Source organism: Lissotriton helveticus, chromosome 6, assembly GCF_964261635.1.
Source record: "Lissotriton helveticus chromosome 6, aLisHel1.1, whole genome shotgun sequence".
NCBI lineage: Eukaryota > Metazoa > Chordata > Amphibia > Caudata > Salamandridae > Lissotriton > Lissotriton helveticus.
This window is the reverse complement of record NC_136067.1, coordinates 646,660,771-646,682,857: the sequence shown is the minus strand read 5'-3', so window position 1 is coordinate 646,682,857 and position 22,087 is coordinate 646,660,771. Positions and strand designations below refer to the sequence as shown.

At 48.1% G+C, this 22,087-nt stretch overlaps 1 protein-coding gene across 2 annotated transcripts in view; it reads left to right on the top strand.

Moving 5' to 3' along the window:
- Positions 1-22,087, top strand: part of LOC144762824 (lebercilin-like) — a 2,038,162-nt gene that overhangs the window by 790,659 nt on the left and 1,225,416 nt on the right. For both annotated transcript variants that reach the window (XM_078648105.1, XM_078648106.1), the window contains one exon: positions 3,788-3,847. In XM_078648105.1, the coding sequence (XP_078504231.1) occupies positions 3,788-3,847 (60 nt within the window). The remainder of the gene's footprint in view (positions 1-3,787; positions 3,848-22,087) is intronic.

The following is a 22,087-nucleotide window of genomic DNA, read 5'->3' as shown; positions in this document are numbered from 1 at the left end:
GCGGCACAAAGAGGCAACAGCACGCCCTTCGTGGCTCCCTCCAGGCCTCGCTTAGAGCTAGGCCACGTTGTCTGCCTCCGAGACGGACACCTGAAAAACCGCAGGCCGGGGATCTGCGCGGCCTAGTCCGATGGCACGGAGACCCACGCCTAGTGGCAGTGGCGTAGACGGTGAGAAGTCTCAGGTTAGTTGGCGGGTTCTCTGGGTGCCTCGGCGGCCACTCATCTGTCGCCGCCGCCGGGACCACGCAAGGCCTTGTTGCCGCTCGGGACCCGGCACCTCTTGGAGGCCAATCTCCCAGGTGGCCCCAGATGCGGGCGAGTCCTCTGGATGCTGACTGTGCAGGCGAGCCAGGAGACAGGTAGCCGCCCTCGATGGTTCGCGCCACAAACCACCGCGTTGTCTAGGCCTCCCACACCAGGGACGCCGGCGCCGTCTCCCGGCCAAATCAAGGGATCGCTCTTCGTTGCTTGCTCGACTTGAATGTTGAGCCCAAACCGGGTCCGGGGTGGTCTGGGGGGGATGCAGTCACTCTTCGAGCGATTTGACGCCTCGAAAGGCCCATGCTATGCTATCCTGGGAGGTGGCGGGCAGGAGCTGCAAGAAACACGTCCTATCCCACTGCCATCTTGGCCATGCCCTCGACATGCATTGTTATGACATGCGTTTTAGTGACATGCAATGTAATGGCTGCGTTGTAGTGACATGCGTTGTAAAGGATGTTACGATGTAATGACTGCACTGTAAATGTAGTGCGATCGAATGACTGCATTGAAAAGGTTGTTTCACGACTATATCTATATCTATAAATATAATACGTGCTGGTAGTCGCTAGCAGGTAGTTATAGCTAGGGCCGTGTTTCATAGGAAAAGCGTTTTTTTACTTGCCTTATTCTTTGAAGCCATTTTTTTTAAACAACACATTTTATTGTGTCAAATGTCACATACGGTGCAGTGCTCCTTAAACCAGGAAACGTCTGCCACATCAAACATTACAAGTTAATGACTGTTTGTGTATTCATTATTATCAACAAAATCATAGAACACAACGTAACATAAGCACCCTGAACCCCCCCATTGCACTAACCCATTGCTGATCTTTGAACCCACTTGATGAATCTTCACAACATTTTCCCAAAAAAGTGCCCCCGTGATTCTAGTGGAAAGTTTCGGGCAATCAGTCAAGTGGGGGCCGAGAAAAAGGGGGGGGCAAAAAAGTGCTTTCCCATGTTAATTCCCATAGGAGTTTTGAACACGACTACAGCCTGAATCACTAGACGGAATGACACCAAATTTGGCAGAAAGGTAGCTTTTGGTTTGCATATCACACTTTCAGTTATCCGGTGTAAATCGATTCCGTAGTTTGAAAGAAATTTTGTGAAATCCAAATTTTCATATCTGTGGTTTTGAAGCCTTCGCGAATAATGAGGTGCTTGTGCAAAGATCTTCAAAGCTTTGATTGGCTGCCAACACTTCAACCAGGAAGTGTTGACAGCCATCTTAGGACTCAATTTCAACAGAGTCCCAAAACAAAATGCAGAAAAATGGAAAAGGGGGCAGGGTTCGAATACCCTAGCCCCATAGCCTTGCTCCTGGGGTCCCAACAGGACCCCACCAGGGCAAGAAAATATATATATATATATTAATGTTGCTGCAAAATCGCAAAAATTCACGCACTGGTTTTCAAACAAAGCCTCCGGGTGGTCCTGCTCCCGGGTGCATGCAAAGGTATATGAAAAAATGGAGCCGGGTGCACAGGGCCCCTCTACAAGTGTTAATGTATGCCTCTGGGCTTACAAGCTCCCTGGGGCTCCTAATTACAATCGGGGGGCCTCCCAGACCCCCCTAGGCCCTGGGGGCAACCACATCCCCAGGGTTACAAGTTAAAAAAAATACATAGGGGCTGCACGGACTCAATCCAGGCCCTGGGGCACCACCTCACCGTAGTGCTTGTATATAATATTCGGGGGTACCTCTTGGACCCCCTCGGGAACACCACCTTCAAGGTGCTACAAAATACATGGGGGACTGTGTGGCCCTTCCTGGGCCACGGGGACCACCCCCACCCTAGGCAAATATATTTTTTTATAGACACTTCTGGGCCATATATGGCCCTGGGGACCACCACCTCCCCAGGCTGGCCGGTGCAGATCAAATGAGGGTGGGGGGCGCACGGCTCCTCTCCTGTAGCCATATATGGCCCTGGGAACCACACAGCTCTTGCTAATTTCCGAGGTGCCCACCCTCTGGAAATAGCTGTTTGCTTTTGCTACCTGGGAGCTGACAGCTCCCTCAAAGCAAAAACAAACATTCCGCTTTCAGGAAGCGGTAGCTGTGAAAGTGCTCCAGCTTGCTGGATGCTGAGTTTTCATCTGTTTTCGTGTCCACTGTTATGCGGGCAGGGAAAGAGATGAAACTATTGCTCTGGAACACATGACCAGTAGCTCCCTGTGTGCGAGAGCAATGCCGGCTCCCACAGGAGATTTGTGGCCTGCCCCGGGGGATGGTGTCCCCAGGGCCATCTGGCCCTGATGCTTATTTCACAAAAAATGTAACCTCAATAGTAAGCACTTACACATATAAATATAGCAGGTGCTCCCATTGAAGCTCCACGTCTGTAAAGGACATATGATCCTAACTCTACAAGCTTGGTGAAGGCGAAGCAAGTGTTCCGTAAAATGATCTGAAATCCTTTATTGAGGTGGTTCCATCGTTGATCTATTGAAGCTCAATCTGTTGAGGAATGGGTTCTTTCTTGTCCTCTTCTAGTGAGAGCAGAGTCTGTGGTTCTCCCTTTAAATTGCTAGGAATAAGCAATTGTGGAAATCACTTGGATACTTCCCCGTTTGGCCCTGCCCACCTTAGTAGTTTCCAATGGTCTTTCTGCCTTTAACTAGGATGATGGACAGCTTAACAAGCGCCCCCCCTGCATGTTTCCCGGCAGTTTTGGTGAGGTGTTCTTGATGCTAAGTAATATGAGCACATCTCCACCAAGCAAAGAAAAACTTACTTCATATAGTTAAGATGAAGGCCCCTTCTTTGGTCTTGATTTATCTCTTGTGGTCTTGTCGAGGATTCATGTTATCACATATTTCTGGATAAAGATGCACCAGAAACAATCACATTGCCAAAACGCACACAAGGTCACTGATGACATTTCCTCGTGCTCCATTATGCAGCTGTACCGTAGAATATGTACTGGACTTTTATCCACAGACTGACTCACATACTCATGAAGGCACTTTCAGACACCGACACCTACTGACAGAACACACTGAGACACTCACTCACTCATGCACCCACACAGACACCCACTGAGCCACTCATGCATCCACTCAGAGACCCACTCACATACCCACTCACACACCCATTGAGACACCATGCATTCCCTCACACCCACTGAGACACTCACGCACTCAATTACACACTCACTCTCAATGGTTACGGTGAAGTAATAAAATATTTTAAAACTTGGAAATTCACCTAAAAATCCAAAGGCCACAGAGATGTTATGGTTGGAAAACAGCACAAAAAAAACGTAGAAATTCACTAAAAAAACAAAGGTTATAGGGACGTTATAGTTAGGCTAAGATTTCACAAAACCAGTGAAATTCAGCAGTTATAGTTACCTGAGTGTCAGGTTTTTGGACTGGGAGCAGAGTGTAGGATGTTAGGGTGGGTCATGATATAAGAGTCTTAAAACTATATCCTTCTAGTTTATGCTATTTTATTGTAAGTCACATAGGTTAGGCAGTGAGTGATTCTCCTATTCTTCTTTACTTTACAGGACCCTGAACGCGAGGATCACCATGGAGGAAGTGCGCTTCGGATGAAGAGAACACCACAGGTAAGTACTTACAACTGGAATAAAGAGAGCTGAAGGGAATGGTTTTGCGAGGGAGGAAACCGCTTTATTTTAAAGCTTCTGTCCCATCACCAATTGCCCAATGTTATAAGAAGAAAAGCAGTTTATATGCTAAAACCCAGTTAAACTCCACCAGATTTAATCGTTATTCCGATATTCTAAATATCTTCATGCAGCCTCAAGCAAAACCTGAATTTCTGTTAAATTGGGGAATCACTTGTGTTTGCGTTTTTAGGAATGGTATCAGAGAAGAGATACTTTTTTTAACTCAGTATAGGGAGGATTTAAATGAGAGAATCCTCTATTTGTATTGCTCCCATGTCTTCCCTTTTTACCGCCTCCCTGCTTCCACTCTTCCCCAGCGTGCAAGCATGTACCTCAGTCAACCACGCTCCTCCAGAAGTGGGGCATGGTGGCTCGTAGGATCGGTGGCATTCTGGCACTTCTCTGACGTCGGTGGCAGCTTCTCCCTCATTTGGAACAGAGGAGATTTCAGCTGTACCCATATCTTGTGTCCCTTCTATGCTGTCAGCTGCCTTCTCACGTATTGGCTTCCCGCAGATGGACTCCTTTCTGTCTTCTCTTTCTGGGTCTTGAGCACCCACTCTCCTGGTTATTGGCTAAAAGCTCTCTCCGTCTCCCAAAGCCACGGATTGCTGCCTGCCCTGTCTGGCTGGATTATGGCGGTCTTAAAGGTACAGGCGTCCCGGGGGGCCTGTGAAGGGAAGAAAAACACCATCTTGTGATGCGTATTATCTCATGATCTTGTGTGGGCCATGGAAGTGAGACACCTAGACCCTCCTCCCTGTCACAAGGATGCACTGCTTATGACCTCACATATTACATCACTCATGACATGGTCAACAATGTCACTGATATCTAAAATTATATCACTGATAACATCATCCCCAGAAGCACTCACACCCCTATACAACCCAACCACTCATACGCCCACTCCCACACCCATGCAACCACTCACCCATTCATAGATCCATACAAGTACTCCCACAACCGCTCACTCATTCATAGTGCCACTCACACAACCACTCACCCATACAGCTACTCATACAACCAGTCACTCAGCCACTCACTCAGCCACACATTTACCCATACAGCTACTCACACACCCACTTATTCCACCATGTGAATGTATGACATTGTTCTGCATTCTGTCCATCAACTGTTGTTTTGCATATGTCACCCCGACAGTTGCATATGGCCATGTCTGAACTGGGGTGGTGTGGAGTGCAAAAAAACGATGGATTTAGGCCCAGATCTCTGTACTGGGGTGAATGTATGACATTGTTCTGCATTCTGTCCATCAACTGTTGTTTTGCATTTCACACACCCACTTATTCCACCATACAGTCACTCACACAGGCAGTCACTCACCAATACAACCTCTCGACACAGCCTTTCACTCACCTATACAACTGCTCACACACCCAATCATGCACCCACACAGCCACTTAGATACTCATTCACACATCCATATAACCACTTACACACTTGTTCACTCACCCATACAGCCACTTACCCAGACACTCCCTCTCCAAAACAGCTACACACACACCAACTCACTTAACCGAGCAACCACTCAAAACGCCACTCACTCTCCCATGCAGCCACTCATACACCCACTCACCGACCAATAGAGCCATTCACACAGCCACTTAGTCACTGACACAGCCACTCACTCACCCATACACCCTCTCACACACCCACTTATTCCCCTCTTTAGTCACTCACACACTTATACAGCCACTCAGACACCAACTCAGATGACATATGCTAGGAATAGTGTCACTCAATAATAGTACACAAAGAATAGTAATGTAACTTTTGCAGTAGCTTAGTCTATACATCTTTAAATCTCAGAAACATTTTCAAAACTCTTACACTCATCAGATGTCATTAGTGATGTTATTTGAGAAAACATCAGTGATGTCACTGACCATGTGGTGGGTGATGTAATATGTGAGTTCATAAGCAGTGCATTGCAGGGGCGTAAGTTATAGTTAGCCCAGGTAACTATAACTGCAGAATCTCACTGGTTTTGTACAAGTGACATATGAGCTTAACTATAACGTCCCTGTAACTTTTGTTTTTTAAGTGGATATATATAATTATGTATTTATGTTTATACATATATATATATATATATATATATATATATATATATATATATATATATATATATATATGTATATGCATATATTACCTACTGGTGACTGCAAGTAGGTAGTTATAGTTAGGACCTAGTGTCCATAGGAAAGGCGTTTATTGACTTGCCTATATCTTTGGTGCCGTTTGATGAATCATCTCAAACCTTTCCAACAAAAGTGTAAAAGTAAGTTCTGTTATGCATGTGAAGTTTCAGGGTGATCCGTTAAGTGGGGGGCAAGAAAAATAGGGTTCCACAAAAGTGCGTTTCCCCATTTTAATTCCCACAGGAACGCGTTGTCAAACCTACAGCCCGAACTGCTGGATGGAATTACAGCAAACTTGGCAGAAAGGTAAATGTTGTTAGGCAAATTCAGCTTTTTGTTATTTGGTGCAAATCCATTTTAGTGATTTAAAAAAAAATGTATAGATCTTTTTATTGAACCAGCTCATTAGTTATTACAAAGCAAATATTAGCACCAGAAAACCCCTAGGTCAAACAATTGTATATTCTGGCGGAAACATACTGCCACAGTCAAATAATTCACCTAATGTCCTATATGCATCTGTCTTATACTGTGGAGCCTCGTAAATTAAGTATTTCCCTACAGTGTGTTGTGCGTGTAACAATGTACTAGAAAGCTTCGGATCCCTTTAAAAACCCTGTAGTTCCTCCAGGGTGTCCATGTCTTTTCCCATTTGTTAAAGCAACCCCTACTTTTGTATACTACTTCCTCCGCTCTTTGGCACCGATTAATGTCTTTTTACCATTCTGCCACTGATGGAGCGACAGATGCCCCTCAGCGCTATCGCTATATTGTGCTTTGCAGCGCCTGCCACAATTGCCAGCCAGAGTTTAACGTGCCGGGGCCAGTCTCCCTCACCCTTGATCATCAGCAGGAGCCATCTGGCATCCATCAACACCTGTTTCCCCACTACCCTTGATATCACTGCCGTCACCCCTTGCCATGAATTGATTACTGTGCATTCCCATAAGATGAGGAAGAAGGAACCCTCTTGTTGACAGCCTCTCGTGCATTGTGACGTCTGTGTTTTTCCCCATCTTTGTAGAGGTGTGCGCTTGCAATATGATCGATGTAGGATCCTGAGCTGTTCTAGCCTGAAACGCGCTCGAATCGCAATTTCCCTGGGGCTTTGTAGGGCCTCCAGCCAGTCCACATCGTCAATGTTGCCTATATCGTCCATCCAGGCACCTCGAAGGGTGGTATGGGGTTCAGGCGCGTTGTTTTTACTGTTTTTTATATACTCTTGACGTTCCCTTGGTGGGAATCGTGTCCATTATAAATCTGTGCTCTAAAGGGGAGTAATCTGGAATGCCAGTGCCTTTCTGTATGTGTCCTTTCAGAGTGTGCATAAGTCTCATAAACGAGAATCTCTGAGAGGGTGTCAGGTCTTATTTGTGTTGTATGTCAAGGGTTATGGGCTTCCTGTCCCTCCACACCTCACCCAGGTGGTCGATACCTATATTCTGCCATCCCCCAAAATCTGTCAAAGCAGTCACTTCTTTCAGTCTGTGCCCGGACCATAGGGGCGTCATGCCTGTCAGTCTTCTTTGCCACCCCAAGCATCTATTTGCATCCGTACAGAACTGGATCACTTCCGCAGTGTGGGATGGCCAGTCCTTATATGCCCCTCGCCTATAGAGAAGGTGCTCATAGTTTCCATTCGGCATCACAATTCTGTCTACTCTATAGGCCGGCTCTTCCTTGTCTGCATGGACCCAATCATTAATTGCTATCAGTTGTGATGCCCAGAAATAGAGTTTGATATCTGCGGCCCGCTTCATAGACCACTCTTTGTAGTTTTAGCTTGGCAATCCGAGGTGCACCTACTTGCCACAGCAGTGTACGAAGCTCCTGGGCTACTCAAAAAAGGATGAAGGGACCATACATGGGGTATTCTACAGTATATACACAAGATGCAGTAGCGTCATCATTTTATTTAGGGCTGCTCTGCCCATTAGACACATAAGCAACGTGTGCCAATGTGTCACATCTGCAATAAGTCTGCGCAACTGGGGGAAGAAGGACGTTGAAGGAATATTTGTGGATCGTGTGTTACATGAATGCTCAAATATTTGAAGCCTTCTACCACTATCGGGGGAACACACCTCGTCGGGAGCCTCGGGGGTGGGCCGACAAGGGATACACCACCAATTTGGTCCAATTAATAGTATAGGGCCATAGGTAGGAAGCCTAATTGCGCTTGCAAATTCTGAAATTCGCAGAATTTCAGCATTTGCGATCGCAATTAGGGCAGTGTGCTATATAGCACACAAAAACCCACATGCAAAATAAGGAATCGCAAAATTTGCGATTCTTTATTTTGCTATTGCATTTAAGGAATTGTAAATTACGGTTCCTTAAATGCAATGTAGGAAGCACCCAAGTTGTGCGACTTTTGGCTTAAGGAATCGCAAAATACCACCAACTTCAGGTTGGTGGTATTTTGCGATTTCTTTGAGAAAATGCACTTTTTGGCATTTTTCAAGGTGCCATGTGGGTCACATACATATATGTGGGCCACATGTGCACACATGTCAATTTCAGGGGGTGCAAAAGGGTGTCCTATTGAAATCCTTACAACCCTGAAATTGCATTCTCAATTTGCGATTCTCTAATTGAGAATCGCAAATTGAGAATGTCTTCCCACTCATTCCTATGGACCTTCTAGCCCATAGGAATGAATGAGAAGGTATTCCTTATTTGCGAATCGCAATCCCACTTAAGGAATAAGTGGGATTCACAATAAAATGTGCTAATCCTACCTACATTTTGTTTTGCGATTCTCTAATTGCGATTCCCTAAAAATCACATTTTGAGAATCGCAAAATGAAAATTACCTACATATGCCCCATAGCCGGAGTAGCTCCCAAATAGGTAAAAAATATGAGGGACCCGAGCTATGAACTAATATGGTCTCGAGACAACGTCATAAGCGTATAAGGAGATATGTTCCTCCCATAACCCCCTGCCGGGATGCCCCAGATCATAGAATCAGTTCTAATCCAGTGCGCCATGGGCTCCATTGTGGCCGTACGCTGAGCTATAGTCAGTGAACCTACTTCTCTTTCTTCTTCAAACATTTTCAGTAAGGGCGTTGTAATTCTATTTGATAAGCCCTTCAATAGTTTGAATGGGAGCCCATTCAGGCCCACCGCTTTCCAGGACTTCAATGACCCTAGGGTGCTGGACAGTTCCTCTTCTGTGAGATCCTCTTCCAAAGCGTCTCTCGCACCTGCGGATAATGTCTGGAGTGAGAAATCTGCAAGCAGTTCTTCAAAATCTCTTTTGGTTTTTGTGCTAATTGGGGCGTATAGCCCTTCATAATAGGAAGCAAAGGCCTTGGTCATTTCCTCGCCCGTTGTCTGGAGTACTCTGGTTTTATCCACTATACTCGACACCGACGACCTTTCTCTGTTTCTTTTATCCAGCCAGGTCAGCAGTTTGATAGCTTTGCCCCCTACCTCATATATTCAGTGCTGTGTGGCCAAAGAATGCGCCAGCGCTGCATTGTCTGCTAGGGCACCCAGCTCTTGTTGACATAGTGTCAATCAACTCCGTGCACCCACCAGCTATCACATCTCATTCTAGTGTCTATATCTCCTGCTCTAGGGACAGGAGTCTGGACACTTCTCCTTTTTCTTCCCTCCTGTCAACGCCTGGCCTGACCTCTTAACACTGTTTTGAAGGCTTCCCAGAGTGTTTGGGGTGATGTTACCAAACCTTCATTTTTTTTCAAATATAGATCCGCTCCCTACTGTAATATGTCTCTCTAATCGGGGAACCATGGGTCTATCTTGGGGAATACTGCCTTATTGCACTGTGGTCCATGTAGGAGAATACTCACTGGAGAGGCCCCGGGCCATATGTGTCGGCTGCGAAAAGCTCCCGACCAGGTCATGGTTTGGGAGGAAGAAGTTTATCCTTGAAAATGAGCTGTGTCGTATCGAATAGTATGTACATTGTTTTTCTTGAGGGCTGTGGATTCTCCCCCAAAAATCCATTGCTGACAGAAAGCCCAACAGGGTCTGTCGTCCATTTCGCCCCCCGTTGCACTCGAGCGGTCTAAGTCTATGTTTGTCACTGCATTATCTTCACCCATAGCTAAAAGGGTATTCATGGGGAAGCTCACCAGCAAGGCACTAATTTTAGGAAAAATGGTTGAATGCAGTCTGGGCGGTGTATAGAACGAGCGAAACGTGGGAGAACGGCCCTCTCATCTTCCTGCTGCTGCCACTCAGCACCCCACATCATCATGCCAGGTTTTGTCAACTATGAAGGGCAGCAAATTACATATTAAAATGCCCACCCCACGGACCCCGGTTGAGTACCCCGAGTGTGCCACCAGTTTGTATCCAAAGGGATCTAGGGACTTGTAGTAATTTCCTTTCAAATGTGTCTCCTGTGGCAATACCACGTCTGGGGCATGGCATTTAATATGCTGCAGGATCAGTGTTTGTTTACTTTTATTCCCCAGACCGTTTACGTTCCAAGTCCAAGAACATAGGTTGTTAGTTTCCCCTTGCATCCTGGGAGAACCATCTGTGTCTTCTTTCCCTTCACTATTGGACCTGGTGGGAACCCGTACTGTGTTTCAGCTATTTCTGCTATGAGCTATAATTAATAACTTTACAACAAAAACAAACACATACAATTCCCTTAACCCTCCTCCCTGTTTCCCTGCTAGGTGAGTGACAAACCCCCACCTCCCCAACATACAGAGAGCCCGGAGCCCAAACTGTGTTATCATAATAACTTTAGAGGGGTAGTGGAACCGTCGCCAGCGGCGACGTGAATCGTACTTAATACGATAGAACACTTCCCCAATGTCTCTTGGAGAGAGCACTTGGCGACAAGCACCACAGGAGTTTAAGTACTTCTGGGGTACAGTCTCCAGTCTTAGGTTAGGTATCTGGGTAGCAGAGATCCCTCTGCACCCCAAAATATTATCCTGCTTCACATCCCTCCACCCGTACAGCCTCCAACCCCAGGGAGAAGTCACATCAGTCGGTACCGCCACCTCAGAGTTACTTATCTGGTTCCTGTAGCTGTCGGAACAGGCCGGGCGGGGAGTCAGGTTCTCACCTCTTCAGATTTTGCTCAGTTGCGGCGGGTGTCTGTTCTTGGCCATCCTTCCGTAGACCACCCTCCAGCCTCGTAGTCAATGCCATGGTTCTTAAGGCGTTGTGACGAAGTACTATTTTCCCTCCTCTATCCCCTTGAGCTTGGCCAAGAACAGCATCATGTACTTCAGGTTTTTGGTTCTGAGGGATTTCTTCACTGCGTCAAAGGTTCTCCTCTGGCGATGGACCCGGAGTGTAAAGTCTGGGAAAAATCGGATGGTGGCATTTTCGTAATGGAGGTCACCTTGCGCCTGCGCTACCTGTAAGATAGCGTCTCTGTCCCCGAAGTTCAGTATATGGGTTATAATTGTGCGGGGGGAGCACCCGTAAGCGGGTGAGGCCAAAGGGCCTGATGTGATCTTTCCACAGAGAAGAAGGTGGACAAAGATTTTGGTTTGAAAGTGTGAGGGATCAAGTCTTCCAAGAAGAGTTCCACTGACTGGCCCTTCATTACATCCGGCACCCCAACGACCCGGATGTTGTTATAGCGCGCCCTCCCTTCTTGATCTTTCAGGCGAGCCATGATTTTGGTTTGCTCTTTTGTTAGCGCAGTTACTTGCTCTTCTAGGCGTTTTGTTTTGGATTGCAGGACCCCAGTGCTTGCCTCGGCTGTTTACATTTTGCCTGCTAGTTTCCGAAAGTCTGCCCTGGGGAGGTTCACTTCTTCCGTTACCGAGTCAAGTTTAGGTTCCAGTGCCTCTGAGTTCTCTGATGGCTCTCATTACGTCTTTTAGGGAGGGATCCAGGATTTGCTCCTCTTCCTCGATCGGTCCCGGAGCTCCCGTTGCAGTCCCATCCTGGCCAACGGCAGCCGTGTATTTGTCTATTTGGTTCGTCTGGCTTTGGCCCGAGTTCTTGGGACGGACCTTTATGTCTGTTCTCTCTTAACTTCATGCAGCCTCGTTTAAGCTCGGTGGGTAAATATCCGGAATCTCCTCCGCCCCGCGAAACACAGGTCTGTACAGCAGGCCACCAGCAACTGCCTTTTCACCTTGCCCTGGTTACTTGGTGACCGTAGCTAATCTCTCTTACCCTCTGGTTGGGCGTTACCCACGGGGGGCCTGAAGGAACAGCCTCTTTCTCTCAGATATTTGGTTTTCCAAGCTCCCGCCTTCGGGCACTACAGCGATGCAGCAGTACCAAGACCCGCTACCCTTCCGGGGAGGGGGAGGAAGCTGCCTCATGTTCCTTTGCTGGTGCTGCTTGTTTCTGCTCACAGTCTGCGGGGCCCTGTTATTAATCTGACTCCCCCCGTCACATGTACCTTAAGGGTCAATACAGGTGTTTTGGACTCTCTCCTGAGGCTCTGATTGGTGTGTCCTGACGGAGATCTTCCTCAGGGTGCCCACTGCTGCAGCAGGACCTGCAGGCCGCCTCCTTGCCATGCCAATGATTTTATACAGGCCTCTGGCAGGCCCACTGAGTACAGGGCTCAATTGCCTGCCTCATCTGGGGCCCAGCAGGCAATTTGTCTGCCATCACAGCTGCTCAGTGACACCACCTGAAGGCAAGGCCCAGGCTGTCTCTCTCACGGTTGGGTGCACCGCTACAGGCCCCGACAGGCCCGCCACGCCTCAGGCTCAATTGTGTTCTGCCTCGTCAGCAAGGCACCGGCTCCTTCGGGATTCCTCTATGTAGATGTAGCGGGCTGCGAGCGTCCAATTTCAGGTGCCTGGGCGCCCGTCTACAACCTGCTACGGAGTGCGAGAGTCGCGCAGGTGCTCAGTCGTATAGGCTGGTGGTGCACATTCACAGTGAGCCGGCCGGCACCCTGATGATTGTCCTGGAGCCCTCTTCCCGTTAATTTCTTCTTGGTGGCTGCGACTCTGCTGAGGATGGCTCGGTGGTTGATCAGGCCCCCACTCTCTACTCCACCATTGCCGTGTGTCTGTGTTCTCTTGATGTCAGATAATGATGGATATTTCTGGGGTAAACTTAGTCGACTAGCGAAGCACGCTTACTATGTGGCCATCTTTGCCAGCCACAAACCACGTACCCCGTTTTAGTAGTTTTTGAGAAAATCAAGTAGAAAATTATAGTTATCTCTGGCTGTGGATATTTCGTGACGCTTTTGCAGTCAATCGTGAATGCTCGTGCCAACAGGAATACTGTGATTGGCTGGACTTAACCCGAGTAGGAAGTTGTGCCCACCATTTTATCGATCGTAAACTGTTCCCGGGGCTGAAAATGTATGTGCAAGGTAACATAAGGGGTCAGGTAGCGGTACTCTGGGCTCGATTCACAAAAGTAATCTGAGACAAAATCCTAACTTTACGACTTTCGGAGTTCACAAAAAGCATTTAGGAGTAGTAAAGTTAGGAATACACAACAGAAGACTTACAGAAATCTATCTAGAGATGAACACCAGACACTGAACACTCTATCCAAAGATCAATCAATTACTATAAAGCCAGCCGACAAAGGCGGATCTATCGTCATTTTGGACTCTAGTGACTATAGATCGGAGTGCTTACGTCAGCTGAGTGACAGACAAGCATATATGCCACTACAGCAAGATCCCACTGAAGATCTTCTGAACCAAATCAGTAGCTTGGTGGAGGAGGCTCTTGCGGAAGGATGGATTACCAACAAAGAGGCACTATTTTTGAAAACAGAACATCCAGTCATGCCATACTTTTACATCCTTCCGAAAGTCCATAAGCCCCAGTGACCGCCCCCAGAGAGACCCATTATTTCAGGTCTAGGTTCGGTTCTCGAACCTTTATCTACATTTGTAGATCATTTTCTAAGGCCTATTGTGCAGAGGATGCCCACATACCTACAGGACACCAAGGATGTGTTGAGAGTCCTACCAGAGATCGAATTTGACCCCGAAAGAGACTTATTAGTCTCTTTCGATGTAGAGTCCCTGTACACTTCCATCCCCCAGGATGAGACTCTAGAAGTCGTGACATCCATCCTGGGGCAGACTACCCTGGATACGATAACACCAGTACCCTTCATAATGGCTCTGGCGAGGTTAGCGATGAAAGATATTTTTTTTCCAATTCGAGGAAACGATTTACCTCCAAACATCGGGGACCAGCATGGGCAGCGTTTTTGCGCCAAGCCTAGCTAACTTTTATGTACACCAGTTTGAACAACAGTATGTGCTTACACCCACTAATCCATTCCACACATCCATCAGATGGTGGAAACGATACATTGATGATGTGTTGGTAGTTTGGAGAGGCAATCATGAATCAATCATGGAATTTTATCAATGGCTGAACACCAGAAACCAATTTTTGAAATTCACTGTTGAGGCCCACAAAGAGAGATTGGCATTCCTGGATCTTTCGATTTATGTCACTTCTGCAGGCTTACAGAGTGAACTTTATCGAAAACCCATGGCAAGAAATTCTCTACTCCAGTATGACAGCCAGCATCCAAAGGCCTTAAGGGATAATCTGCCCTATGGGCAGTTTCTCCATTTACGGAGAAACTGTTCCACCACGGTAGATTTCAAGAACCATGCCAAATATCTAACTAAACAACTGCTATATAGGCATTATCCATACTCACTCATCAAGCGTTCTGAGAAGCGAGCAACTAATAACAATCGAGAAGCGCTCTTAGAACCCCCGGGATGCAAAACCTCCCTGGAGAGGCTTACTTTTGTGAGTACGTTCAACACCAGAAGCAACAAAATTCAGAAAATAGTTTGTCGCCATTGGCGTATTCTGAATCACGGTAGTGACAAGATTGCTTCACCCCTCTTTGCATTCAAGAGATGGTGCATACACGCCCCAAAGAGACACCCAGAAGAGCAGTAGGTACTTTGTGGGATTTACCACCAGTAGTCGGACACCATCCCTGTGGTATATTTTCCGTCTGTCCTCAGACTAAACATTCCACCAATGTAGATATAGGGACAGACCGGCCTTGGGAACAGGTGCAATTCACTAATTGCAATTGTTAGAATTTGATCTACCTCCTTACCTGTCCTTGCTCATCCAGATATGTGGGAATGACGACACTGAAGGTACGCATACGTATGCTGGAGCATAAGAGTTCTTTCCGCTGTAAGAAAACCTGACTAAACATTTTTTGGGAGAGACAACATGGAGAAGAGGAATTTCAATGGACGGTCCTAGAAAAACCTTTCATACCTTCCCATATCAGCAATGTCTCCAGATACCTGTTCGTCAAAGAACAGAAATAGGTTTACAGGCTGCGCACTAATATATCTGGGCTTAACGATGATATACCGTGGACATCCCTATAAGGCATAGCTCTTGTCTTGAGGACAGCATGGCTTCAGGTTTCAGGTTGATGAGGTCAGCATTTTCATTCATAATACTAGCCAATTATTCCTTCATGGGCTGTCACGGTTAGAACTATATTTGGCTTTGATACTATACATATCGCTGGCATAACCTTTCCTTGAGGGTGTACGAAATATTGGTGTTATCATGTAGTGTTTAAAGGGAGAGATGAAAATAGTGAGGCATGGGCCTCATAATCTACATATCCATACCCTTTGTCTATTATCAATAAGAAGCCCTCTTAGGGTTATAATGGTGGAGGACATTCAAAGTACACATACTGGTGGTAGAACTATACTTGAAAGCTCTATGAACTATAGCACGTACCTATATGATGTGAGTGCATAGTTCATAAGTTAAAAGACGAGAGGACTAAAATAACGGGGGTCTGAGATATACACTTATTATTCACCGCCAAAAAGCTGTCTTGTACACACAAATAAGGCTCAGCGTCCCTAGAATTATGATTTAGGGCGGGCTGACATCATTCTGTAGTTCATTATGTAGTTCATCATCGCCCCATCTGACCTGAATGAGTGTGCCCCAGTGAACTACAAACGTGGACATAATGATGTCACTCTGTAGTTCAATTATATTGGGAGTTCACCCTCATTATGCATTGCGTAAACTAAGGGATGGAGATATTTAACCAACTGGTTCAGACAGCGACACCCATTATTCATTGGTAAAAAGTTGCCCTCTTAATACATGTGGGTTGCGCCCATCTTGTAAGTTCATTTGGCAATCAATTGCCACCTGAGTTTGCTATCAGGAGCGCACTCCCCTCATGGAACTACAGTTGGGGATGGAATGATGTCACTGTGTAGTTTCAAGCCTTTTCCGGTTATGGCATACGGAAACATTTAACAGTCACGATGTATTCATAAACATTATGGATAACATTTAGTTTACATTCGGTCCCGTGGAAGTAATACACACAGGCGCGATTTTTTCCCCGTAATGTTGTATCCTGGCACACAATAGGATTCAGCGCGACCTAAAAATAGTCCCGCGCACTGATCGAGTGTAAATATGCTTTCCGTACGCAAGCGGTTGCCTCCCCCAAGACTCAGGTAGTGCCTGGAGGTACAGACGGTTAGGTGAGACTGCACCCTTTACCTTTGCTCGACAATACCGCTAGGTAGCAGCGCACGCCGAGAGGTACAGCAGGCGTCGTTTATGGGCTGTCTCTGTTTGACCTCTTACTTTTGCTCGACAATACCGCTAAGTAGCAGTGTACGCCAAGATTGATAGCAGGCGTCTTTCGTGTTGGTTATCTTTGTTCTGATGCTTGCAATAACGTGTTAACATCCTTAGACAGTGCTTGGTAACATCAAACACTCTGATACTGATTTTTGAAAAGGGAGGGCCATAGTTTTCATTCATTTATTACCTGATTGTAAATGTTTGGTAAAAAAAAATTCTTTAACCCTTTGCCATCTGTTGATTAACCCAGCAACTAGTTGGGAGGGGGTGTAGGATGCGCTCTAGTCTATGAGCGTGAACGCGATGACGCGTCACGCCATAGACAGGAGCGCGATGCGCGCGCAGGCGCAGTAGGCGCAAATAGGAAGGCGCGAACGAGGAAACGGAGTTGGCGACCGGAGCAGTCACTGTGTAGACGCTCGGCGCCCTTATGCTCCAATTACTTGTTGTATATGGAAATAAATATAAAGCAACCTTTTACCTACCTGGAGTCAGTGCATTGTGTGGGCTAAGGAACATTACATTGGCGACGAGGCTGGGACCACGAACACCAGGCATTACAGTGGTGTGGAGAGACACTCCATGACAGCCCCACACCTCCAGCAGTAGGACAACAACGAAAAAAAGACGAGCAGAGGACGTGGCAGTAGCAGAAAAGCACGGGAACCACCCAATCCAGCTCCTACAACCAGGTCAGTGCTGGGCTAGGGAAGGAGAGCACAGCCAGCACCCTGGCAGCCAAAAGCATCGACCCCAAGACAGAGGAAGGGGCGCAAACTGACGACCCCACGCAGAATAGAAGGGATAGCACACCAGGCAGCCCCAGAGGGCAAGGGAACACGGCAGGGAGCGCAGGAGCATCCGGTGTACCCATTCAACACAGTGCCCAGGTGGTCGACCCCAGAGGTGAGGCTAAAATGGCAAATCAAGCGTCTGCTCTGATGGCCCCTGTCCCATTCCTGCCTAGACCGGGCGAACCACAGTTAAAATGGGAAGACTGGAAGGAGTATTTCCAAAACTATATTGAAGCACTCGAAGATGAAAACGAACGGGCATTCACCCCGGAAAGGAAGAAGAGACTGTTACTCCACAACCTGGGCCCGGAAGGGGTAAGAGTGTTCAAGAATCTGGTGCCCAAGGAGAGGGGAGCGACTGAAACAGATGTTTTTAAAAACGCTCTGGATGACTTAGACAGCCATTACCGTCCAGCAGTTTGTGTCTCCATAGACAGGTATAATTTCCAACAGAGGAAGCAGGAGGCTGGTGAATCGATTGATGATTATGTGGCGGCGCTCCGACGCTTGGCCATCACGTGCCAGTATGGAGGTCTTCAGGAGGAGTATATCAAAGACCAAATCGTCATGCACACCACGTGCAGGTCTGTCCAGGACAAACTGTGGGCGCAGAGTGAGACGTCGCTTAAAGAAGTGGTTGCAATGGTCAAAAAGGCTGAGATGTCAAGACGCGGTGCAGAGGCAGCCAAACGTGAGAACGCACCGAGACAGTTGGTCAACAAGATAGACGAGGCACCCCAGCCCGGCAAAACCAGGGGGGTGTATGGAGATCAGAGGAAGGACTCGAGATGGACAGGGAAGCAGACAGTCCGCCCTGGTCCAGACAACAAGTTTGCATGTTATAGATGTGGCAGCACGGCACATTCGGCGCAGGATAAACGCTGTCCCGCGTTCCGCGCCAGATGCTCGTTTTGCGGCCTGGTCGGCCATTTTGAGAAAGTCTGCCGCAAGAAGGGGAAGAAATCCACGGTCAAGTGCGTCGATGCGGCCACAGCGGATGTCAGCGGGGAGGACGACCTGGATGACGACGACTTGGTGTTATGCATCGAGGACCAGGTACTTGAGGTGTCGGGAAAGCGAAGAGACAAGCCCCGCACGGACATGCTGATAGGTGGAGTGAAGGTACATGTGGCCGTCGACTCAGGATCTCCTTGGACCATTGTGCAAAGATCCATATGGGAGGAAGACTTTGTGCCTGTGGTGGGGCCAGACCTATGGCCACCGGACATCAGACCCATCTCGTACACGGAGAATGCCATTCCCCTGGTGGGGTGCCGAGACTTCACATTCGAATTCAGAGGGAGGTCAGCCACGTGCACCCTGTATATAGCAGAGAGAGGTCCTTCGGTGCTGGGGTGGAGAGACGCAGGAGATCTGGGGATCATACTCAACCCGGGAGGAAAAGAGCAGATTCTCTTGACAGACGAGTGGCCCCTCACGAGAGGTGAAGATTGGAAGTCAGCATACCCCAAAGTTTTTGATGGCTCAGTGGGAAAGCTGGACAAGTTCGTCCACAAAATGGTCCTCAAGGAGGGCGCAGTACCAGTGGTGCATAAAGTTAGGAACATTCCCATGGTTACCAGCGGAGCGGTACAACAGGAACTCCGGAGGCTGGAGGAGCAAGGCATCATAGAGCCGGTGGACAGTGCGGAGTGGCTATCCCCCTTGGTCGTGGTCAAGAAGCCAAATGGACAGGTTCGTCTTTGCGTTGACCTCCGCGAGCTCAACAAAAGTCTCATCGTGGAGAAGTTTCCTCTACCTAGAATCGAGGAGATGCTAGCCAAGACTAAAGGTGTGACTCACTTCTCCACCATAGACCTCACGTCTGCTTATTATCAGATTGAGCTGCATCCATCGAGCAGAAAGTACACCGCCTTCATTACTCCATTTGGGTGCTACCAGTTCCGGAGGATGCCCTTCGGCCTGGCATCCGCGGCGGCTGTCTTTCAGAAGCTCATGTATCGGCTGTTCAAGGACATTCCTGGGGTACAGTACTTTCAGGATGATATCCTGGTGATGGGCTCTTCCAAAGGAGATCATGACAGGAAGTTGCAGAGAGTGCTGGAAGTGTTGCAGAACAAGGGGCTAACGGCGGAGTGGAGTAAATGCAAGATAGGGACCCATTCGGTGACCTACTTGGGCCATGAGATCAGCACGAGCGGAATTTCACCCAAGGAACGAAATGTAAAAGCCATAAAGGATGCAAAGGCTCCCAGCTCCAAGGAGGAAGTGCGGTCGTTCCTTGGAATGGCTGAGTATTATAGTAAGTTTGTGAGACACTTCGCCACCAGGACGTACAGATTGAGGCAACTCATCAGAGACAAGACCAAGTTTGAGTGGGACGCAGAAGCGCAATTGGAGTTTGACACAATCAAAGACTGCATCAGTCACGCTGTTCCATTGCAAGGGTTTGTCCCCTCGGGCCAGACCGTGGTGACCACAGATGCCAGTGATAAGGGCTTAGGGGCGGTTCTGGCACAAGTGAGGGATGATGGTGCCACTGAGACGATCTGCTTTGCTTCACGTGCGTTGTCTCCGACGGAGCAAAGGTACAGCGTAATTGAAAAAGAGATGCTGGCCGTCACCTGGGCCTTGGGCAGATTCAGGCAGTTTGTTTGGGGTACGAGATTCAAGCTGCAAACGGATCATAAACCCCTGATCAAAGTCTTGACTTCCTCGGGTCATGAGACAGCGACCCCGAGAATAGCCAAAATGACTCTGAAGCTGCTCGACTTCACCTATGATGTTGAATACTTGCCGGGAACACAGAACAGGGTCGCGGATTATCTCAGCAGGGCTGCGGCGATGGAAGCGGCGCCGGAGGATGCCCTGGACAAGGAGGAGATGGTGGCATGCATGGAGGATCATGAGAGATCTATAAGTGTCCAAGAATGGGAGGCCGCCTATGATCAGGACATGGAAAAGGTGGAGATCAAGAGACATTTGACGTCAGGCTGGCCCGACAAAAGGAAGCTCACAGAGGGAGTACGGAGGTTCTATGAAATGAGGGAAGAACTGTCCCTGAGTGACTCGGGAGTGTTCATCTATAGGGGCGAAAGAGTCGTGCCGCCAGATTCACTGGTACCCAGATTGTTAACTCTACTACACGAGGGCCACCTAGGTATTGTAAAGACCAAAGCACGCGTCAAGCAAATGTATTGGTGGCCAGGCATGGATGTCCACATTGAGAGGCAAGTAAGGGAGTGCGGCCAATGCCAAGGCGCTGACAAAGTGCTTAGGCCACTCCGACCGGCCATGGGGAAGTTTGACACACCACAGGGACCTTGGGAGAACGTGGCAATCGACATACTGGGGCCGGTACTGGACAGCAAAGGAGTGAACAAGTATTTATGTGTAGTAATGGACAAGTATTCAAAATGGCCTGAGGTGGACATTCAAGAATCCATGGACACTGACACGATTTTGAGATTCCTGACGTCAGTTTTCTTAAGGGAAGGCATTCCTAAAACCATCCTCAGTGACAATGGCCCGCAGTTTGTCTCGGACAAATGGATTAGGTTCATGAGGAGAAATGGTATTGAATCTAAACACACGGCAGTGTATCATCCCGCATGCAACGGTCAAGTGGAGCGGTTCAACCGTGTGCTGATGGGCTCCATACAGGCGGCCATCACGCAGGGAAAGGATTGGGAGACCGAGGTGATGAGTATGCTGTGGTCCTACAGGATCACCCCCACGGCGGTGGGGTACAGTCCATTTCAAGTGCTGAGAGGACGGCATCCGTTCACACGGGACAATGTAGTATGGAGGGAGAAGACCATCACCAGTAAATGGTCCCCTGCGGTGGTTCAGCACAATCTGGAAAAAGCTCAGAAGATCTATGCCGCAAATTATGACAAACGTCGAAATGTGAAAGGAACAGAGCTGGAGGAAGGAGAGTGGGTTAAGGTTAAACTCCCTACCCTTCAAAGGAAAGGTGACAGCAAATATAGTCGGCCTCTACAAGTCAAGGAGGTGCGAGGTAGAGCAGCCCTCCTCAGCGACGGCAGGGTGTGGTCCCAAGACCGCATGGCCAGAGTGAACAAGATAGTCGTATGGCCCAAGCTGGAGGAGACAGAGACACAGAGGAACTTCCACGAGACCACGCCTCCACCTGAGCAGGGTGATGAGGTATTTCCCGAGGAAATAGGAGAGGACAGTGAGATAGAAAATCCCAGCGCAGGGTGCGCAGTCAGAGAGGACACACCGACTGGAGTAATACAGAATGGAGATCGGAGAGATGGTTCGAGATCAGGCGGAGACAGAGAGGTGGAAGAGAACATGCCGGTAAGACACACCCGCAGTGGCAGGGCAGTTACAGTGCCCTCTAGATATAGAGACTTTGAAATGAGTGGACATTAACAATAGGTTGTCACACTGGCAGCTCAGCCAGAGAACATTGAGGGATCATGGACATACCTTAGAGTTTATAAAGTTAACTTTGTTCGTTGTTAAAAAGGGGGAGATATGTAGGATGCGCTCTAGTCTATGAGCGTGAACGCGATGACGCGTCACGCCATAGACAGGAGCGCGATGCGCGCGCAGGCGCAGTAGGCGCAAATAGGAAGGCGCGAACGAGGAAACGGAGTTGGCGACCGGAGCAGTCACTGTGTAGACGCTCGGCGCCCTTATGCTCCAATTACTT